Raw genomic sequence first — 21,746 nt, 5'->3', positions numbered from 1 at the left:
CGCCCACACTGCTCTATCGCCCCCAGTTCGTTTTTTTTTTCTTTTTATCAACACTTTTGCCGAGGGATCCAAGCAAATGCGTAAAAATTATGCCACAGCTTGAGCGCCTCGACACGAGCTAAAGGAAAAAACGCGCATATACAAGGGGAAAAAAGCGATGAGAAAAAAAAAGGGGAAAACAAAATGCTGGGGATGCGGATGTTGGGGAAACCCAAGCCGGACAACCAATTTACTTTTATTTTATAGAGGCCTGCTTGAGGTTTGCGCCGGATTTTTCTCGAACTCAAATGCCGCATTCTGGGCCTAGAATATTCTTCCCTTTTTTCTTGCGCCCGAGAGGCGTTAAATATTTCTCCTTGTATGTCCATAATTTATGCCTACCAGCGCAGAGCCAAAAATAATAAAATGGAGATAAAAAATGTATTTATTTTACTCATATTTACGCATGGGCCAACAGAAACTATCGCCCAACAACTATGGCTGGATGCCGCATGGAAAAAGTGCCCGGCTAAATGCGCATAAATATTAAATGAGCTGGTGGAGAGTGTATCAATTGTTCAGGGACCCCCGAGCCCACCCTGGATGGTGGATAGTGGATCTGGTTGGAAGATGATGATTTAGTTTTCAGCACTCCATTGCAATAAATTCCGTTGGCCAGGCCATTTCCAACTGGTTTTGTCAGGGCGACTCTGGTCTGTCTGCTCGCCGCACTCCCAATATATAGCTGCGAGCATTTATAGAGAAATGTACAGGCCCTGGTATGTATCCCTCCTAACTGCTTGGCACTCAGCATTATAAATTGCCGCATGAGGGGCAACCGGGGATTCATTCGGATTCTGTAACTGGCCAAAGTCATTGCAGCCAAACAAAAACTTATTATTTATATACACATATTTGTATGTTTGCAGCAGCGGCAGCAGCAGCAGCAGCAGCTCTCACAAAGTACTAGTGGGACTGCAGAAGGGTCTCCACTCTAATAAATAATTATCGTATTGTTTAAGTCTCGAATGGAATGCCATAAATCATGACTTGGCCACTAGACGTCGCGAGATATTTGACTCTGAATTATTATCATCACAGTCACATCAGACTGATAAGCACTCTGGCGACAATGCGAGCAGGGGAGTGCGGGGCGAGCGGACAGCGTAAAAGGATGCTGTTCTGAGATACTAAGGGTGGTGTAACCTCAAGTAACTCGGGTTCTAAGGGTGCCAGGATGCTGAAATTTGGTATGCAAGCTGGTTGGATGTAGTTATTTAACATAAAAAGAAATGGTAGGTTTACGAATGAGAAAAGACTGGATATCTGGCTGTCACTTACTTTACACATATAATATTAAGTTAAATGCACTGCCAATATATAAGATAGATAAGATATAAATTAGTTTTTTTATTCCTTTGAGCTACAGCTAATATATACAAATCAAAAACGACCCGCAAACTACATCCAACCAATCTCCCCACTCAACTGAGTTACTCACCCTGTAAACCCATTTCCAGCTGCTAATTTTCCACAATTTATTCAAAATTTATACAGAAAACTTGGGGTGCCCCGTTACTTGAGTCTCGTATGAATATCTAATCTGTTTCCTCTTCAGACCAGGCCCCTCAGTTGATAGGCCCACCCAGGGGCCAGCAAAGTGAGAGGCACTTGTTACCAATACGCTGCTCGGCTTTAGCGGGCCAAATTGCGTTCTGGCCACAAAACGTTTGCCTTTTGGCTTACGGCCTCCGGCTCTTACATATAGTACATACACATAGCTCAGTTTTCAGGGGGAGGACCACATTATGGGCCCCCAAAGCACAGTAAACGCGGCAAAATGAGCCAAATCCAGCCAAAATCCAGCCTCAAACACACGAAAATATTCAAATAAACTGACGGAAAAGGGGAAATTTGAGCTAACTCGGGGGAAATAGGTTGAAATACGGCCAGTATGAAGGCTTAAAGGAAGAGCTTTTAAGCAGGGACTCTGCAACACCAGCCGCATCACCATTATCATTATCGGTATTCAGGGACCAAATGAAATGCGGAAAAGCGCAGCCAACTTCACCGCAACTATGCTGCAATGTTGCGGCTTTCAATCAGCGCAGGTGTATACCCATTTTCCCTCAAATTGGATGAGCTGGAATATTTCTAGCGAAGACAAGTGCACACTTCAAACGTAATTTTAATAGGCGGTCAGGCCCCGGAATCATTCACGGTTTTGCTTAATAACAATTATTCACTATATAGATTAAATGAACATAGCCGTATTACAAATTTCTTCACGACCTTTTTCTCTTGCGTCTGTTACTAAGTACTTGCACATCTGTAGTTTCCCCCTTTGAATGGGATATTTTAGTTCGGATATGGCCGCTTTTGTCCAGGAATTTATTATTTTTGATCCTAGGATTTCCATAATGTATCTTCAAAGTATTAGGAGCTGTTGCGTGTGACTTGTGCCTTGAAATACGATCTGGAGAACCCATCTTATCTATTTTACTATTTTTAGGTTGTTCTTTAAAATCGTTTGACTGAAATCTTTTTTTCCTTAAAGTTCTTTCCGGTGACTTTGCTACCCTGGGCTCAAATATTATTTTGGTACCATCACTTCCTTTGATAAGCCCCATAGGTTTGGTTCCTTCTTCATGGATCTTTATATACTGCTTTGCTATCTGATCTCCGCCTTCAGAAGATATACATCTTTTAGGTGATGAACTTCTAGGTTTGATTTTCTGGTCGAAACCTTCAGCTGGTATATGTAGAGACTTTGGCTTAATACTTTCAACGGGCTTTATAAGCATAAGACATTCTCCGGCAGTTTTTCTTTGGTACCGTCGATTTCTAGATATTTCTCTTCTGTAATCCTCGGGATCAGGATAGGTTTGCTTGGTATTTTTCCTTACCTTTGAAGATCCCAGTACATAGTCAACAGATTTGTTATTTATTTCTCTAGATTTCTGTTGCTTTATTAAATCCTTTGAAAAAGGATCTTCCTGTTTTCTCCAAATGGACTCGATTTTATTCTCTTTCGATCTGCCATTGTCACCATTTGGGTTGCGATATGCTCTCTTTGTAGTAAGAGCTTTTTTATTTTCCAAAGATTTATTTTCCTTTTTCGGAGTTGATCTCGGGGCGCAAATTCTTTTATCTTTTATCATGCGGGACACCTCTTTTCCTGTTGAAGTAAAGCTTCTCTCTCTTTTTATACGAAATATGGGATTCCGTATGGTCAACATATCCTTTGCTCCCTGATTCAATGACCTTCTCAACTGATTTCTCTCCATTATCTCCCTCCAGTAATCAAAGGTATCCTGGGGTTTCCTAGTTTCACTTACTCTCCGCAACAAGAGCTCCTCCCACTCCAATTTCCTTTTTTCTTTAATAGGAAGCAGTTCTCTAAGATCCATGTTATTTTTCTCCCAACTATAGGGCTGCAATCTTTTTTGTGGGAAACTCTCAAATGGCAAGAGACTGCTCTCCTTGAAGGGGTTAACCTGTCTGCTTTGATCCTCGTATTTATTTGTAAAACTGTGGTAATCTTCATCCAATGGTTGTAGTCTATAACGAGGAACTGCCATGGGGGGACCTCCACTTGGTAATCGGACCATTCTTTGCGGATCCCGGTGCAGCCAACTCCAGGGCATTCCATTGAAATAGGGTTCGGGCATCATGAAACCACCGGAGAATCTGCGTCGGTTCTCGGTGCAGGGTCTAACTCTAGGTTTTGGTGGCCTTCCATCTCCAAGTAGTTTCCTGGAATGTTGATTTTGTACCACTGCAGCATATAGATCCGAGATGTGACTGATGTGATACAGTTGCGCTGCTTTGGGCGACAGGTTTGCCACTGGAGAGCTCGGGATGCAGTCGGGAGCCAGCATGGGATCTCGCAGTTCCTCCTCACAGGCCAAGGCTCTCATCTCCGGCGACATATTTGCATAGGGATTCGTAATCCCCCGTCCGCGCCTCTGATCGTTATAAAAGCCCGACTGGCAAGGACAGCGCGCAGGTGCATAGCCATATGGTATAGACTCATCCGAGGGATAGCTCTCCAGATCGCCACGCCTCTCGTAACCCACTCGCCTGAGTCCTGCCCACACTTCACTCGCGGGCGATTTTTCCCTTCCAGCAATCGCATTATGTTCCGAAAATGGTATCATGGCATCCTTGCCACAATAACCAGGATTGTGAATATTCTTGAGATCATCAATCTTATCCCTGCATCCGGGACACTTGTTATTCCGCCTGCCTCCCTTGGGCAGGTTCAAAAAGTACTGCATCATGGAGATGAGGATGAGCAACGTCCTGGTGGGTATGGGCTTCCTCAAATTGCCACACTCGTCGAATATGCCGTAGTAAAGCTCGCAAGTATCGGGCAGGACGAAAGGTATCTTGAGGGTGTTCCAGCCCAACATCAGGGGATACAGGATTCTCGCGAAGAGCTGCAGGGTCAGCTGATGAAGGAACTGGCAGACGGTGCTGGTCGATTTGCCCACCATATTGGCCAGCAAGTTGATCATTCCCCCGTTCCTCTGACCCCATCGCCTCTCGCACGACACACAACTGCTGGCGGCCTTGCGACCCTCCAAATAGGGCCTACAACTTTGGACCCGCTGGAGACGAGGGAACTGCGGAAGACAGGCCATCGGCTCCGTGCGATCGCTGTGCGATCTGCAGCAGCAGTAGTTCATGTTGGCCTGACCGTCTTGGGGATCCGAAAAAGAGGTTTAAAATCTGAACAATTTTGAAGCTGCCTGGTTGAGGCAGTAATTTAGAATGCCTTGTGTATAGAAAATGAAATATAATCCGTAGAATACTGGCCCTACTCATTCACACACATAACCTTCGGTTAAATTTGAGTGTATCTTCGGACCTCCTAGCTAGGGTTTCAGCGACCAGGGTTCATATTGAAGTCAAGGAACACCCACAATTCACAATTGTACAAACAGAATTTATGGTATTCAATTCTCAAAACATATTTTATAACCTTTGGTTAAATTTTGCCTATACTTAAAGACTTTCATGAGTTTCTTATTATTCTAGCCACTGGTTTAATTAGAAAATTAAAGGATAACCCTAATTCACTGAAGTACATCCCACATTTATTGTTTTTGATTCACAAAATAGACTTTATAACCTTTGGTTTAATTTTGACTATACTCTAGGTACGCCAAGTATAGACTATGCCTTAGGACCTCCAAACAAGGGTTCCAGCGACTCTCGTCCCCCGGATCTACTCTTATCACTTATGGTCGAGTGAATTGAGTACCGATCCGACGCCTCGTCTATTTGATCCCTTATGGAACTGCGTAGATAGCGTTTGATCCCAGATGTTGAGAACTTGTATTTGGAGTTGAGGCGAGTCTGTCTTGGATGTCGGCGCTGCCAGGTCCAAGGTTTTTTGGAATCAAAGGGCTCATGGAAGAGTATGGGCACTTGATTGCCCAAGTATCTCCTGGGGAGTTTCGCAGGTTTCGGCACCTTGGGGTAATTACCCCTTACCTTTCCCAGAACTGGCGGTATGGGATGCTCTGACGATCTCTGCACAATGGCGTTGTACAGCATGGAGATCTCTTCGGCTGTTTTCCTCTCCCGTTTATAATCCGCCCTTGCAGTCTTTTTCCACTCGAGATCCACTTTCTTAAGGGCCTTTCTCAAGTCCTCCTCACTTATATTAGTTCCCTTCTGTTCCACCAGCTTTCTAAGTAGAAGACGAACCCGTAATGTTCTTAAGTGACCCACGGGACCTACATAGCTACCCCTGATGCGATGGCGACCCAGGGTTTTCAAAAGATACTCCACATAATCATCTGGCTTGGCATAGGCTAAGGCTAGTTCATCGTTGAGGAACACGGATTGACGTCCAAAGGTTTTCTTTTTCTTCTCCTTACGCAAATCCTCCTGAGATTCCAATTCTGGAAGCTTCCACAACATGCTTTCTGATTCTAGAGGCGTGATGCTGTTTTCTACCCTCTGCGAAACATTGTATTGCCAATTTAAAGATCTCAGACTTCGGTTGTCGCTGTAAACCGAGCCCGGGCTTGAAGCATCATCTCTCATGGAATGAGTTCTCGAATGCGGTTTCGCCTGATGACCGAAAGGATATGACTGGTAATCCTTTCGGCCACCGGGCGAATCTTCATTCAAATAATCCAAAATTAACGAAAGTAAGCTATTGAGACTCTTTGGGCGAATGGAACTCCTCAAGTTGCCACGATGATCGAATATGGCCATGTAGCGATCACAGACACAAGGATAGCAAAGTGGCACTTTGCAGGAATCCCAGCCGCAGCCCTTGGGATTCAGCAGATGGTTGTAGTTCTCCAGGCTGAGTTTGTATAGGAAGCCGTCTATTTGCTCGGGATAGCAGCCAATCAGCTTGGCCAGTTGCTGGATTTCCAGCTGGTTTATCTGCCGCCAAAGACGATGCTCCTTGGATAGACAAGTGTATCTGGGCGGTTGTCTCCTGCAGATCGAACCTATCTTGGCGCTCTGTGGGAATTGTGCAACTAAGTCGCAGTTCAGGTTACGCATGCTCATCTTGTGGTGGATTTTATTAGATTTTGTTTAAAATTTAGAAATTCAAGCCAAGCCAAAAGTTTAAGGGAATGCCTCGACCACAAGGGCATTGTGGATCAGTAAATTGGAAATGGAAATTGGAAAATTGGCAAATAAGTAAAGGCCAGCCGATATTTAAGTATAAGTGTTGAAATTCTTATGAACCAATAGAAACAGGACAAGTAAAATGGTTCTTTATAAACCAATCAACAAAATTTGAGGTAAGATTCTACTGTGCAATTTCTAACATTATTAAGTTGTTAAGTAGAAACATTTGATTCAATTTATTATACAAAGTCATGGCAACCTTCAGATTTGATTAAAAACAAAAATGGTAAACCCTTAGTTAAGATTGATTTTATTGTACAAAACCTATCCCAATATTATGTAAATTAAATACGACCTTCGCAATTGTAACACCCAGATACCTTCTTTCTGTAAGCGTAGAACAAACCCTTTTCCAGCGGCACTCGTGGCATAATCTGTTTATAGACCACTCTGGGCTCACCCCGTCAAACCCATTGGCAGGTGTAAATAACCCTCAGATTGTCAGTTCTTCAAAGCCGTTCGCTGGAACCCTGCGCCGACTGACACGAAAATTAAATAATGGTCTTCACTTTTTCCTATTTCGGCCACGAAACGTGTTCGCGATGTAAAAAAAGTAAATTTGATTATGTTAATTTTTGTTCCTGCATTCCAAACTATTTTTTCACCTTTTTCTGTATTTTTTTTTGTATTGATGTGGCGAACACACCCAACAAAATAAGAACCAAAAAGGAAATCAGGCCCAAAACGCTGAATGTGTGGCCCGAACAGATAAAAGAGATGAAGACCAAGAAGCGGAATGAGTTGAGAAAGTCAATAACCGCAATAAAGCGACGGTGGGATTTTCGGGCCTAAACAAACACGCAACTTGGGCAGCTAAAAAGCAGGTTCACCGACCCGCGGACACAGTTGGACAGCTTTTTTTGGCCAAAACCGAGCGGAAATGATCAACAGTTAGGCGCTGCACTTGTGCAGGGAACTCTCTCCATCGTTTTGGCCAAACAAACTCTTCAAATTCACACGTATGGTGTTGTGGTGTAGCTAAACTCAAACAGACCGTAAAATTAATAATTACAAAATTGCATGTTATTCTTCTCTCTTTTTTTTGCCATCACGGGGCATAAACAATAAATTTGTATGTCAAAAATCTAAGTGCAGATAAAAGTTTACACGTAAGCCTCAGCAACGACAACGAAAATAATAACGACATCATCATCATCAACTATCTAAAATCAACACTCAGCCATTGGGGAATGTTTGGGCAATTGAGTTAAATTTATTTGATGGGGATTTTGTTTGTCTACTAAGCCTCTTATGTGAAAAGCACTCAGATAACAAGGGGGTTCACTATAAAAATGTATATCTAAATATCTCTCTTTTTCTCCCAATAAAAAGTTTAATCTCCTTGGTAAACAAGTGAAAATTTGTTGACCCACTTAAAAACGAACCTGACAACTACGAATCGGACAACTATTTTCTTTATTTTAAACCATAAAATGGGTCAACAATTTGCATTATTCTGTTTGAGCTTCACTGAATTTCAATTTTAATTCACATTGAGTATTATAATTGCAATGAAATGATAGATTTTTTAACGTTTTTGGATTTATCAAGTATTTAAAGGCTTTTAAATATTTTTAAAATTTGTACTCTCATACTTACAAAGATGAAAAATCTGCAGCTAGTTTTTTAAACGTAATCCGTCTCAGCAATATGCATTTAAAGTTGTTTCAGTATTTGTTTAGCAATTTAATAACTTTATAAAAACCTTGCCGCTTTTTAAAATGTATTTTATTTAATTTTGGTAATTCTATAAATTTTATTTTATAACAATTTAGCTAATTGGAGTTTATAAAGTGTTTGGTTTTATTTTTGATTCAGCGCAAATGTATTTAGCAAAAATGTTTAAGCCTTTTTAAGGCTTTTAATTTTTGTATACGATTATTGTTATTTAATTAAATTGCACAAAATTGTTATTGTTATTTTAAATGCTTATTGAGTTTATTCGTAGTTGTTGTTATATGTATTTAATGATCTGGCTGACAAAATAGTTAAGTCGATTTGCTCTTATTGGTTTGTTTTGCGTTCTTTGGGCAAATCTATTAATGAACACAGCTTCTGTCGTCGATTTTTAGCTGGATTTATTTGTATTGCACTTTGATTGTTAGTTTAACTGGAATGCCTTAGTGTTCGATTTGGGTATTGCACTTTAGCCCACACACAGACTGAAAAGGTAAAATGATGCATTAGCAATAGGTTTTCCCATTCCAGATCCAAATTGAGGTTACGGAAGAATTGTTGCTTGTTTATAATTCGATAGCAGCGAGTAAATAATTTTTAATTGTTTATTGTACCCCCTTCGGGAGTGCTGTTTGTTTGCGGCTGCTTCTTTGTATCTACAAGCGCTTGTATCTGTTTCTGGCTCGCCATATTTATCTATCGATAGAAAGCTTTCGACTCTATAAATTCTGGAAACTTATGGCGCCGCCCCCATCCACAAGGAAACCAAAAAGTTCGCCACGAGCAAACGATATATTCCGGCGAAATTTTCCATGTTAATTAGCTGACAGTGGAAAAGGGAGTGGAAAACTCTGAATCTGTGTCCCTCTGTCTTGGACCTTTTTAGCACTCTATTTTCCCTTAGAATAAACTTGTGTTTAATCAAAGTTTTGCGGCCTTGAAGTGCAAAGTTTGCTTTCCGAAACTGATGGGCAGCTTAGTTAAAGTATCTGCAAGATAACATAGTTAAAGTTCTGCAGTCGCAGGCAAATATTTGCCTGCAGCCAACTGGAGATTGGGTTAGGTCAGTCTGGGTTCATAATTCTTGTACGCAAACTTTGATAAGCCAATTACAGTCGAAGTTTGTTACGGATTATTGGCTGCCCTATCGGTAATTGGTTGTTACTGAGCAGCTTAGCAGGTAATCGAAGTTGAAAATGGGAAAAATATATGTGCAGACGGGGCAAAAATTTAAATTTAAATGATTTTCTGCGATTCTACAGAAAAATATCAAGTGCAAACATCAAAAAGAAAACTATTGAGCGTTTAAACTTTTCTGAGAATTAGTTTTGCTCAGCTAGAATTCCCAGAAAACATTGAGTAATGCAGCTCACAAGAAACTGCAATGTATTAATTACCAAGCACTAGTTAGCTAACTAAAGTTTTAAGTACGTATTTTAGCATTTTGAATGGCCCATTAAAATTTTGAACACTGTTTTGCAAATTGTTTAAATTGGCAAGCAAAAAAGTAGCTGCAAATAAACAGGCAAACATAAACACTGCCAGACAAAGTTGTTTGGATAATAATATTTTAAACATCTTTTACGATGACCCCAAGATGAGGGACCGAATATTGTATGTTTAGATTTCTTTATGTAACCTCAATGTGGGCCAAAAAAGAGACAAAAGACGTCTATAAATTCAATAAACCAAAGGCCATTTTTGCACTTTTCTTAGGACTGTTTTTTTGTTTTATTTTATAGGGCTCAGTTTTCTTATTCACACACAAGAAAACGAGCACGTTGTTCTGGGCTGTTTATGTTTTTTTCTGATTTTCTTCTTTTCCTTCTTGATTCTCTCTCCCACACTCGCTTTCACACACACACACACATTCCCACACAATGCACAGTGAAATTCCGCTACACCGGAAATCACAATTGAAAAAGTGGTTGGTTTTTGTTTGTTGTTTATTTTCCATTTTCATTCATTTTTTTTGAGCATTAACTAAAACGTCACACGAAATTCTAGTTATTATTTATGATTATGGCGATAGTTATGTTTTTTTTGGTTTTTGTAAAGTATCTTTTTTTTTGCACAAAAGAACAGGATGTCAGGCGTAATAGCCATAATGTTGAATGATTTTAAGTTATTAAAATTAAATTAAGTGTTTCTCTTTAGTTTGGTTTTTAAAATGTTTGGCTTTTTACTCGGCAGTTTTTTCTGTAAATTTAATTTGTAGGATCCGATTTGAACTCGTTTTCTGCGATTTTTTGTATTTTTCAACACTTTTTCCACACTCACTTTTAATTGTTTAAACTTGTAGAAACAACAATTGTTTATTGCAGTAGGAGGATGAAAACACACGACGCGCTGCCCTTCCTCGATCCCCTCTTCACCGCTTTTCCTCTTCAGTTTTCCGCTTCTCAGCTGCGCTGCCAAACCGTACAGTTTGAGAGTTAATATCGGACTGCCAGCAGCCGCCGATACGAATCGGCGCACGACTCGCGCGAAGCCCGAAGTCCGTTCTCATTGGAACCCGAATAGTATCTCAAAACTGGAAGGCGGTACTGGAAGATACTTTTCGCTCAGGGGCCCCGCATATGTCATTTGTTGTTGGGCGAGTAAGTACGATAGGGGGGAAGGAAAAAAAAAACAAGAAAAAACCATGTAGACCCGCAGCACAGCTGAGCGGAATATTTACTACACACAGGCGGGTAAGAGCGATTTATCTGAGAGATACAAAAGCGAACGAACGACCGTCACCGCAGCGTAGTAAGCACACAGATACGACTCGGGCCCGCACACACTCTCACCCGAAAACCGGCATTCCTCTCAGTGCATTTTTTGTTTGTTTCTTTTTCTTTTATAGAAAAAAGGAAGAGAGTTTACAAGCCAAAGAGAGCGCCTCTCTTAAGAAATATCTCAAAAGCTATTATTTGAGTTGCCAAAATTTGTGTGATTTCCCGGTTTTGCATATTTTTCCTAGTTTCAGCAATTTTCAAATTGATTTTGTGAACTAGTTTTCGCTGTGCAATTATTTTTAATTGCATTATGCTGCCGAAAATCCAAAACTTCTGCAACAGTTGTTCTTTAGATATTTGTTTTCTTTAAATTTTGGTCGGAAAATCACGATTTGCTTTGAAAATTTGCCTTTCTGGTGAAAAGCTAATGAAAATTGGGTATTCAACTAGAAACTGGCAAGCGAATAATCCAATTTCCGAAGAAAATGTAATTATTTCATTGATGAATATTCTTTATATATTGATGAATATATCTATGAGAATTTAAAATTTAAGAGACTTATTTAAATTACACATGTAAGTTTACTACAAAATTTAAAACTACGAAGAGACTAATGTATTTTAGTATTGAAATCTATTTTGGCTTTTCTAATACATTGCCTTACTAAAGAATAAAAAAAACTTATTCACTACCATGAAAAAAAAATATTTTGAAACTAAACTAAAAAAATTCAACCTTTGGATGGCCACAAAAGTCTAAATTTAAAGCTGAGTTCCCTGTCTGAAAAACTCAGCCGCAGCATAATTTCTTGTTGATAACCCCCAGGGAGACCCAAGACAAAAGCTCATAAACGAGATTTTGGGTTTTGGGAATGATAACATTTTGAACTTTGACAAAGCGAAAACCGAAAATGAAAAGTAATTGGACACTTTGAGCGCAGGCATTTATGTTAAGGCAATAACTCAGAGCGCCAAGTCACAGTCGTATCAGTTTTCCACACAAAAATAAATTGAAAACTTTTGAGAAATAACCCAAAGTAATAGCCTAAAATAATAATAATGTGTGGCCTTTGAAATGCGAAACGTTTTATGGTTGTATGTATTTTTTCGCTTCTTTTATTTTTTGTCTTTTCGGAGCGAGTAAAGCACAAAAGCCATAAGCTAAAATGCAAACTAAGTAAGAATTGTGTTAGGTCGCATCATCATGAACACGATGATGATGACGATGCTACACTACACTCTAATAAAATTTACGACAATGCGAATGACTACGGCGACGACTCAGTCTTAGTCTGAGAACCAGATGGAGATACGGAGTGGGGTGTCTTGTAAGCCCTGCAGTCAACTAACCAAAACTAGCAAAGACCAAAGGCCCGAAAAGTATCTATATAGCGCCCCCTAGCCCACCGAAACCCACCTCGCCGTTCATATATCTGTGTATATACGTATGTATCTCTGCTCTTTTGTCTGGCTCTGGTGTGGGAAAGAATGCAGTGAAGGGAATTTCCAAGTCAAGACTTGGCAAGCCATGGCAGTAATGTGTAATGTATCTCTTGGATACATTTTTAAATTGTATGCCATACGCTGCTGGGGCTGTTTTGGAACGTTGACAATGCAACTGTATCTGTGGCTGTGCATATCCGTATCTGTATCTGTGCCCCAGCCAAAAGGCCAACAGCATTTGCATTGGCCATTGCCAATTAATCAAAAAAAAAACGAATGAAAAAAGGCAGTAAAAGGCTTAAAAAACCCGAAAAATAAACCTGCAATTGATTTCAATATTTCAGCAGCATTGTATCTTTCACACAAAAAGCACCGAATATCGTTGCGTAAATCAATATGTATATATGTAGACAAATAGTACTGCCTTTTTTTTGGTTACTCCACCCGCCTCCAACAGTCTCTCGAGTGCCACGCCAAAAATGGCCCAAATGGATCGGAGATATATAGATTCCAGATATAATAGTAGTGCAACAAATATTGACTTTGTTGGGGGAAGGAAAATGTTTTGTAAATATAAATCTATTTTATTTTACCAGTTTTATTTCAACATTTTTGTGTTTTTTTAACATGTTTTTATACTTTTTTCAATAAGTTAAAACATTTTTGTTTTATAAGTTGCATCCTAATAATTTTACTTTTATTTATTTTTTAAAAGAAATATGCGATTGTTCTTCGTACAGTTTAAAATGTTATAAAGTAAATTCCATGTTTTGTAAAAAACCCTTGTTAACTATTATTTTGTTCACAATTGTAACTTTGAATCTTTTCGCTCGTGTGTTTACCTTTCCCTTGTTGCATGCCTCTTGTTGCACTTTTCGTGTACCGCTTTCAATTCGATTCGATTCGTTTCCCTTTTCTCGATTTCTCGCCGCACTTCCACCGTTTTCTCTCTGCCTTTTTGTGGGCTAGGTCAGTTCAAAGTTCACGTGTTTCGCCTCTATTGATTGGAACCACCATCGCAATTCGGGCATTTTTGGTCCAGCGCCAAAGCAACCTGTTCCCTGGCAACTAATAGCCCGAAATTGGAGGAGTCTTTGTCTTTGCATAGCATTGTTCACTCCCTTTGAGTTGGCTGTGTTGTGTACCTCATTAATTTCGGGTTTACTGCAGTGTACATAGTGAACACAGGTTCATTGATATGCAATTAAGCAGTTAGTTATTCGAAAGGAGATTCGGTAGAATTGATTACGCAAGATAGTAAAAGGAATTTAAGAGCCCTTTACTTAGATACAATTTAAAGTAGTATTCAATACGCTTGCTAAAATATGTAAGCCCTGATTTTCCATAAAGAAAATAAAACATTTGTTGTGTTTCTATATTTTCAGACATATCATACAAGCCAAGGAGAGCAGTGCATAAAAATATTTGCAAAGCCAACTAGAAGCGCAGAACCACATCACTCCGAAATTCAGGTCACTCCGACAACAGATGGCGCTGCATGCGAAACATTTTTGCACCAGGGCACACGCATAATTTCAATTGCTAGCATCAAATGTTATTTTTAACCCAAACAATTTCACTTCAGACGAGCAGGCCAGTTTGTTTTTTGGGGGAGCAGATTTCTGGTTGGGTGGGTGGGTGTATGCCTTTTCTGCAGCTTGCACACAGAACTCTTGAATTGTTGTTCTGGGGCAATAAATTGAAATGCACAAAAGAGCCGGGGCAAAATAAAGAAAACGCGTGCAGGAAAAACTGAGCAAAAGGAAGCCGGCTCTTCTTGGCCTGCGTCTTTCTACCAAAGCTCGTTTTACAGCTGCTGCTGCCCTACACTGCAGATAAAAAATTGTTTTTGCAGGAGTGAGATCAAAGGAAAAATCAAGTGGATGTATTCCCACAAAACAAAATAAATATCTATAATTATACATTTTTCGTAGGTACATTCAGGTTTATTAAGTCCATTTCAAGATGTTTCTTCCGTGATTTAAGGCAGAGTCAATGTGAATTGTATTTTTTTAAATGTTTGTGTCCCAAAAACTACTTATTTTAATTTTAATTATTTTGTAATATATTCTTAGAAAAGAGTGTTATATGATATAAATGAAATTTAAAATATTCGATTTTCTTCAAAATGTTGGTCAACAAATCCGTATTCAGCACTAAGCTTTCGTTGCTTAAAATATTTTTTAGTGTACTTGTTGCTGGTGCAACGATTTAGTTGCGGGCCACTTGTCATGCGAGAAGGCAGCATTCGACATTCGGCATCCAGCATCAGAAGCAGTTCTGCAACTGGTCGCCTTGCCCGAGTCTTCAAATTGCCAGTTAGCCAATCTGCAGCTCTCTCTTCTGCAGCAGCATCACCGCCACCAAGGACCCCTCCCCCCAATAAAAACAGAAACCCCCCTCGGAAAAAAGAGGAAAACCCCCCTTCCATCATCAACACTTCGACCGGCCACATTTTTGCAGTTGTCGAGTGGCTTTGTTAGCGATGCGGCGGCGACTTGCAACTTGTTCTGAACTGCCGGCCAGGGGGTGGCTATTTAAGGGGGTGGTGAGGGTGTGCACTGGGAAAAAATATATTCACTTATTCACAATATTCACTTAAAGTTTTTTAAACAGAAAAAAATGTAAATGCTTAGAAAAGAAAGCATTGCTGCTGACATGAAAATTATGTACCTTTAAAATAGATTAATGGTTTTTAAAATTTTATTTAAGTAAGTAAGCAGGGAGAAAACATTTAAGATAGTTTCAAGGAAAATTTGTATTTATATGTAATAATTTTTAACTAAGTTTAATTAAATTTAAATAATATTTCTTTTTGAAATAATACATATCTTTCTCTCTGTATCTGTGGAATAAATCCGAAACTGGCCACTTTAGTCCGGGAAAGAGATAGAAAGACAAAAGGAGGGAGAGAGGGAGAAGCTGCGTGTAACCAGAGAAAAAGAAGAAATGGCAATGGGAATTGCAATTTGAGGCACAGCATCTGTGTGTGTGGGATTTTCCAGTTGCTGTTTTTATTTATTTTTGCCTCTGTGGCATTTGAAATAATTTGAGCTAATTTCTGTAAATGTAGATCTTATCAAAGGGATTGTGCAGTGCAATGAATCCCAGGGATCAGCAAGGAGTTCAAAACGGAAACAGTTAACGAGTAAAGTAACTTAAATGCTCTGAGCCATGAGTTATGTTAGGATTTGTGACATAAATGCAGATAAAGAAAATAGGATTTTAAGGAAAGCAAATAAGGTTTATAGTTCTAAAAAATATATAAAAAATTTTGTAGCAGTCGCTTAATTTTGCAAGTTAATATATTCACTTAATTAAAGATTAATTTAATTATTCCTTAGCTAGCAATAAACCTACAACGCCGTAGTTATTTTTTTCTTATGTTTATTATAGGCACTTAAAATACTTCTAATGTAGGCCTTAAATTTAAGCATTTCTTTAAAGGTAACATCCATGTACGTAAGTATAGGTAAACCATGACGTCTTACCCATAGAATAAATCACTTTCAGTCAATCAATTTGTAATTGCATTTGACATTAACATATCAATTTGTCAAAGGCCAAGTCATCATCATATTTCGTGTGTATAAAGGGGCAACCGAACCATATGCACTCACCTGAAAAGATATGCAAAGTGGATAGCATTAGTATAAATAAATAAATTCCGCAAAGATCAAGGTCAGAATAAATCCGATACGCTCAAACGGAAATCAAAGTAATCGCATCCTTTTCCGAGCCAATCTCTCATCGTCTCTTTCGAGAGGGGGAGAAAAGCGTTTGCCCCAAAGGCAGAGGAAAACCGAAAATAAAAATAGAAATAAAGACAGCCCGTGACGATGAGGAGGGGAAGAAAGTTAACCCAATTCAATGAACGTATCTATGTCAACGTTGTTGTTGCTCTGCGGCTCTTATCAGACCATAAATGTTTTGAGTGCAAAAAAAGAATGGGGAGAAAGAACCAAGGGGAGTTAGTATCTTTGGGAATGCAATGCAGACTATCTATATAAAAACGGCATTTGAAACGAGTCTGGCCAGATATTAAAGCATCTGTGTGGCCAAGCGGGTGGCCCTGCATTTGTATCTGTAAGTGCATTTGTATCCGTGCTGGACCCATTTCGAGTTCAAGATTCTTTTGTGACTGCTGGCTTTGCCTTTTGGGGCGACGGTGGCTCTCTGTCTTTTCTAGTTCTGTTAGGACTGGGTTCCTTTATTATATACCCCTTGATCGGACAGGGATAAAAAGTTTTACCTCAAGACCACTTAGGTTCAATAGATACCTTTATAAATATATGACTGAGTTGAGTTTAGAAATACTATATATTTTATTGGAATGATTTCACTTATCAAAACCTAGTTCTGAATTAATAAAACCCATTTCATTAACTACCCCTAAAAGTATGTTTCTTTTATATTTTTAGGAACCATTTCCTACCCGATATTCCCGGTTCAGAGCACCTAAATTGAAAAACTTTTTCTTGGTATTTCCTGTTTCATCTGCCACTGCAGAAGGAAAAGACGGAAAATCCCCGAAAATGCTACTACTGTATGCATTGTAAGGATTTCAATTTGAATTGCATTTGATGTTTGCAGCTTAGTTGGATTTCTAAAAGTGGGTTGTTCTTGGGGGTTGGGTGCTCGGGCACCCACCACCTCCTCTAACTAGTTTTGGCTGAGGAAAATCCAAAGCAAATGCTGCCATTCATGTCGCTCGCCTGTCCTCGTTCGCTGTGTTTGAGATATTGCAATGAAACTGCTCACAGAAATGCACCAACTCACACATGCACTGCACAAAAGTGTCAACTGTCATCGAGATTACTTAGCTTTACTTGGGATATTTTTAGAATTTGAATATATATTGAAAAGGAGTCGTGACATTCCCTTTCTGATTTAAAGTAAATTTTACAAGTCTTTCATAGATTGAAAAATGGAATAAAAATTATGTCCGAATGCTAACAGTTTTAAATCAATATTTTAGAGAAATATAATTTGAAAAAAATATATATACTTTTTAAAATCTTGTAAATATATTTTTATTTTATTTAATATTACTATTAAATTTGTTATGGCCTAAGTTTTAAAGCTGTAGAAAAAATGAATATTGTGTAGGTATCTTATCAAACCCATCTCAATTTCTTTAATTTACCACAATTTATTGCAGTGTAAGCTCCGCATCTAACCGAAACCAAACCGAACCGAACAAAAATGCACCATCCATCGCCTTGACTTGAGTTGAGATGGAGATGGTTCGTTGCATCGACTTGTGCCACATATTTTGATGGAATGTTGGTGGTCTAACCCTCCCCCTCCGCCGCCTGCTCATCGTCAATTCCCCCCAGCAATTCGAAGTTTTTAAAGTTTTAGCACACATCGAATGTTCTTGTTGTTATTCTAGTTCTTCGTCTTGTCCCGTCTCATCCAACTAAGCCGTAAAGTGTTTTCGGGGAGATTTTATTGCGGGTTTGTTGGTGAGGAAATGGTTTTATTTGGAGCAGACAAATATAAGGGGTTGGAATTTGTCGGTTGGATATTATATGGGTTTCCCCAAAGTTCAAGCTTTGATAGTTGACATTTTTTATTGACTTGTGGGCTCTAACCTTTAAGTTGTCCTGTTAAAGCTCCTTATTTTTTAAAAAATATTTTTGTATTTTCATCAATTTTGTCCTAAACTATTCTGTTTTAAGTAACCGAGTAATCTGAGAATTCTTCAGTGTTATTAAAGTTTTAAAATTTTAAGACCCTAATCTTTCGATACATTTCACTTCTTTATTTTTAAGTCCATCAGTGTCACATTTTTAAATTAAAACCTGTCCGGTCTGACACTGCAAAGGGAAGTCTCCTAGACAGCCAGAAGAATTCGAATCAGTGTCACTTCTTGGGTTCTTCCCTCGGCTTCTTAACTCGTTTTCTTATTCGTATATTTATTGGCTTTATGATGCGATGGAAGGGCATGAACTTTTTTCAAGGTCCGAGCTCCAGTCAGTGCAGGCCAGTAAAAAGTGGGACAATTAAAACGTTGCAGAAATCATGGGGGGACGCAGATCGGGTTTTTTCCACAGCCCTTGGATATCGGTTACAGATCCGTCTTCATCTCGGCTTGACTCGCTTTATGCCACACCGACTTGTTTTTTAATTAAAGTGGAGTTGAGACTGCCAGGGCAGGAGTCCTGAAAGAGTGTCAATTGGTTATCACTCATAATAAGATGGATCTGAGTGTTTCCACATTTGCATCTGCTGTTTAACCAGTTATTAGTTATTATTGGTGGTCAATGAACTGCGTCTTGATTGTCACTTTGGAGTACGCGGAATTCCAGCCTTTGATTCGGTTAGGTGTACTCGTTGTTGTATCTGCCAGATGCATCTGGGGTATTTTTAGCTGCCGCTTCTGCCTCGCCGTGTCCCCACTCTCTTTTCTTACAGTCCCGAGGCGGATTTTACCTCATTTAAACGTGTTCCTCCTCCTTCTTTGGCTACTCCTCTTGCGCCCGCAGCCTCATCTTGTTCCACCTTTTGACCAGTGTAAGTCGACTGTCTTCCTCGTCTACTGCCTTAATTCGTAATGATAGTGGACTTTGCTCTCTGGTTCACTACTCTTGAAAAATACCCTTAAGTAGTTGGGATTTCTTAAATTGTATATATATTTTTCCCAGGAAAAAACTAGTTTTTTATAGCAAAAACATTAGAAATCTTTTAAATATATTTTAGTTCTGAAGAATAAATCAACTGAAAATCAAAACTTTAAAGTAGAGCAAGTATATTAATTACATTTCCTTAAATTATATAGTTGGAAATTCGTGCCAATAAAACATCTAACTAATAAATTATAGACCGAGAGGAACAACGTTTTAAGCGTGAAGATCGAAAAGATACCATGGAGAAAATTAATAATATGAATGTGGTACCCGAACAATAAGCAATTATCTTTGGACAAACAAAGTATATATAAGCACGCTTTTTGTCAATTAGAAAAACCGCTTAATGAAGCTATATGCTGTATATATTTTAAATTTAATATTTAATTTAAATTATGATTTAAACAAAATGTGCATTGTAGACTTTTTTGTTATTATCGATGGTATACATTATATATTATATATATTTTATATCTTTTCTTATTTATTTAATTTATAAGAAAGCTTTTCAGAAATGTAGTTGTTTTAATCTCGCAGATAATTCCCTGCTCCCAACATGTTCACCACTTCCCCATAGAGTATCTCTGCACCTCTGGAGGCCTTTCTTTCTGGTTTTTCCCCACCATCTTCATCATCAGCACGATCATCATCGTCGGCATGAGCTTCATCATGCCGTAATTGTTAGACTGTAAAACTTTGGCTTTTGGTATGCGCACTTTCTCCTTAAATGCTATTTTTCGTTAACATTGTTTTCGACGTCCGTCGACAAGTTCCCCTCGGTTTTTTTTGGTTTTCTTCTCCATTTTTTGGTTTTTCATTTTATTCCCCAGTTTTCCCCCCACCAAGAGATTAGGTGCAATTGGAGGAGTTTCGTGTATATCTTTCAACATCTAATTTGTGGCTTTCCTCGACTCGGTTCCGTCTTCTTTGGTTTCTCCCTCGCTTTTCCGCGGCTTGTTGATTTTTTTGACATTTCTCGCGTAATCTGTAATTTCTCTTGTTTGGGCACTGCGAAAATTCCCAATGGTGTTTAATTGGCATTTTTTAGTGTCGCAATTTTAATGATTTAATTTTCCCTGCTTGTTCGTCGCCTGATGTTGTGCAAATTGCATTTTGCCAGTTTCAAGCGTTGCAGGTTGCAGTTTGCCATTGCTTTTGCTGTTGCTGGTGTACTTTTTCAGGGGCGTGTTGACATGCGTCAGCCACTGAAAATCGGACAATGGAAATGGGAATGGCAGGGAAATGCTAATGGTAATGGAAATCGAAATGAAAATCAGCTATTTCAGCTCCGGATTCCGATTGTGCGAAGTGTCTGAGCGCAATTGGCATTGCTAACGACTTGGATTTTTGGCTCTGGCTTTCGAGTGAGCGTGATTAGCAATTGGAGCAATTTGGCTAGAAGGAAAAAGACAGGGGGGGAGGGTGTTCTTGTGGTCTGGTTTCCTTTGGGTCCTCGGTTTTTGGTGGCCAAAAGAGTGTCGGAATATGGAAATGAGAAAGGTGATATGGCAAGGCTGCAGATTGGCAAATCGTATGGCTCGGGGATCGAGACATTCATTAGACCAAGTTTAAAATAGCAGATGATTGCCTTTGATATTAGACAGAAGAGATTGCTTTTCTCCCAAAGAGGATAGTAAACGGATCTCATTAAAAAAAATAAAAAAATAATAATATTATTTTTAGACATCGGATTATATGCAACTCTGTATTCTTTATATTCCAATCTAAGCTATATTCAAACTTAGTCAAATGCAATAATTATTAAATAATATATTTTATAATTATTTTTATATATTTAAAAAATATATACACTGCTTAAAACCTCACTACCCGTTCATATTTGCAAAAAAAAGTATTCTTTAATTTTTTTTCAGTAGTAAGCAGCTATTTATTCTTACAAAATTTCATTCATCATTTATCATCATTTATGTATGTTATGCTATTTTCTCATATAATAAGAGAACTAGATTTTACCAAGTTATTATATTAGTTTATTATTTTAGTAAATATGCAACACCCAAAAATAAAGTCTTTCAAGCTGGCTTACGTTCCTTTACTTTCAGTTCATAAACGATGGCACGAGTTTATCAAATATAAACAACCTTTAATTGGTGCTAAAGAAAAAGAGTTTTCCCCACAAATTCAATTGGGATATCAGTAACCCAATTTAGCCGCCACTCGAAACCCTTCGGCTGATTGCAAGTGGGGCGTGCTCCAATTTGTAATCGATTTCCCCTCAATGTATCGCATCCGTATCAGACAACAAAATTTCAATCAAAATACTCGACACTCCAGCCACAAGTTGCACTAACCGCAAATCGCTCTGAGGAGTCCAAGCGAAAAAAGGATGGGAGGAAAGATACGTTGGGAAATGCGGAAAAGTCGGAAAAGTCCGCAAAACGGGGCAAGGGGGGCGTGCCAGGTGGTGGAGCAGGGGGGGCTGGGAGCATGGCAACACCTAAGGAAAGACCTTGAAAAGCATGCGCTGCGATTGCAGCTCACAACTTTCACCGTGTTGCGTTAATTTTTCATGTCACAGTCAGACAAACGAAACGAAACGAGGCGAAATGAAGCCAACTTGGCCTAATCTGCCACACAGAAAAAAATATATAGCCATTAATCCCTTAAC

At 39.0% G+C, this 21,746-nt stretch overlaps 3 protein-coding genes across 9 annotated transcripts in view; all 3 read right to left on the bottom strand.

Moving 5' to 3' along the window:
- Nucleotides 1-21,746, bottom strand: part of LOC108033591 (fibronectin type-III domain-containing protein 3A) — a 260,877-nt gene that overhangs the window by 57,001 nt on the left and 182,130 nt on the right. For 2 of the 7 annotated variants that reach the window (XM_050885608.1, XM_050885611.1), the window contains exons 1-2: nucleotides 10,603-10,788; nucleotides 8,245-8,807 (exon numbers count right to left, since the gene is read on the bottom strand). The exons of 3 other annotated variants lie outside the window; for them this stretch is intronic. The gene's annotated coding sequence lies outside the window, so the exon portion shown is untranslated. 2 more of the 7 variants (XM_050885610.1, XM_050885609.1) reach the window with 2 other exon arrangements.
- LOC108033441 (uncharacterized) lies at nucleotides 2,131-4,769 on the bottom strand. Its single transcript, XM_017107773.3, has one exon. It carries the CDS (start codon nucleotides 4,668-4,670, stop codon nucleotides 2,265-2,267), a length of 2,406 nt encoding a protein of 801 aa, XP_016963262.2. The 5' UTR covers nucleotides 4,671-4,769; the 3' UTR covers nucleotides 2,131-2,264.
- On the bottom strand, nucleotides 5,060-6,711 carry LOC108033663 (uncharacterized). Its single transcript, XM_017108105.3, has one exon. The coding sequence runs from the start codon at nucleotides 6,517-6,519 to the stop codon at nucleotides 5,161-5,163; it is 1,359 nt and encodes a 452-aa protein (XP_016963594.1). The 5' UTR covers nucleotides 6,520-6,711; the 3' UTR covers nucleotides 5,060-5,160.

This window comes from Drosophila biarmipes, chromosome 2L (assembly GCF_025231255.1).
Source record: "Drosophila biarmipes strain raj3 chromosome 2L, RU_DBia_V1.1, whole genome shotgun sequence".
NCBI lineage: Eukaryota > Metazoa > Arthropoda > Insecta > Diptera > Drosophilidae > Drosophila > Drosophila biarmipes.
The sequence above is the reverse complement of the archived record's forward strand: the minus strand, read 5'-3'. Positions and strand labels throughout refer to the sequence as shown.

Excerpts from the sequence above, each read along its gene's own strand:
- LOC108033441 (XM_017107773.3), bottom strand. The coding sequence starts at position 4,670 with ATGAACTACTGCTGCTGCAGATCGCACAGCGATCGCACGGAGCCGATG.
- LOC108033663 (XM_017108105.3), bottom strand. The coding sequence starts at position 6,519 with ATGAGCATGCGTAACCTGAACTGCGACTTAGTTGCACAATTCCCACAG.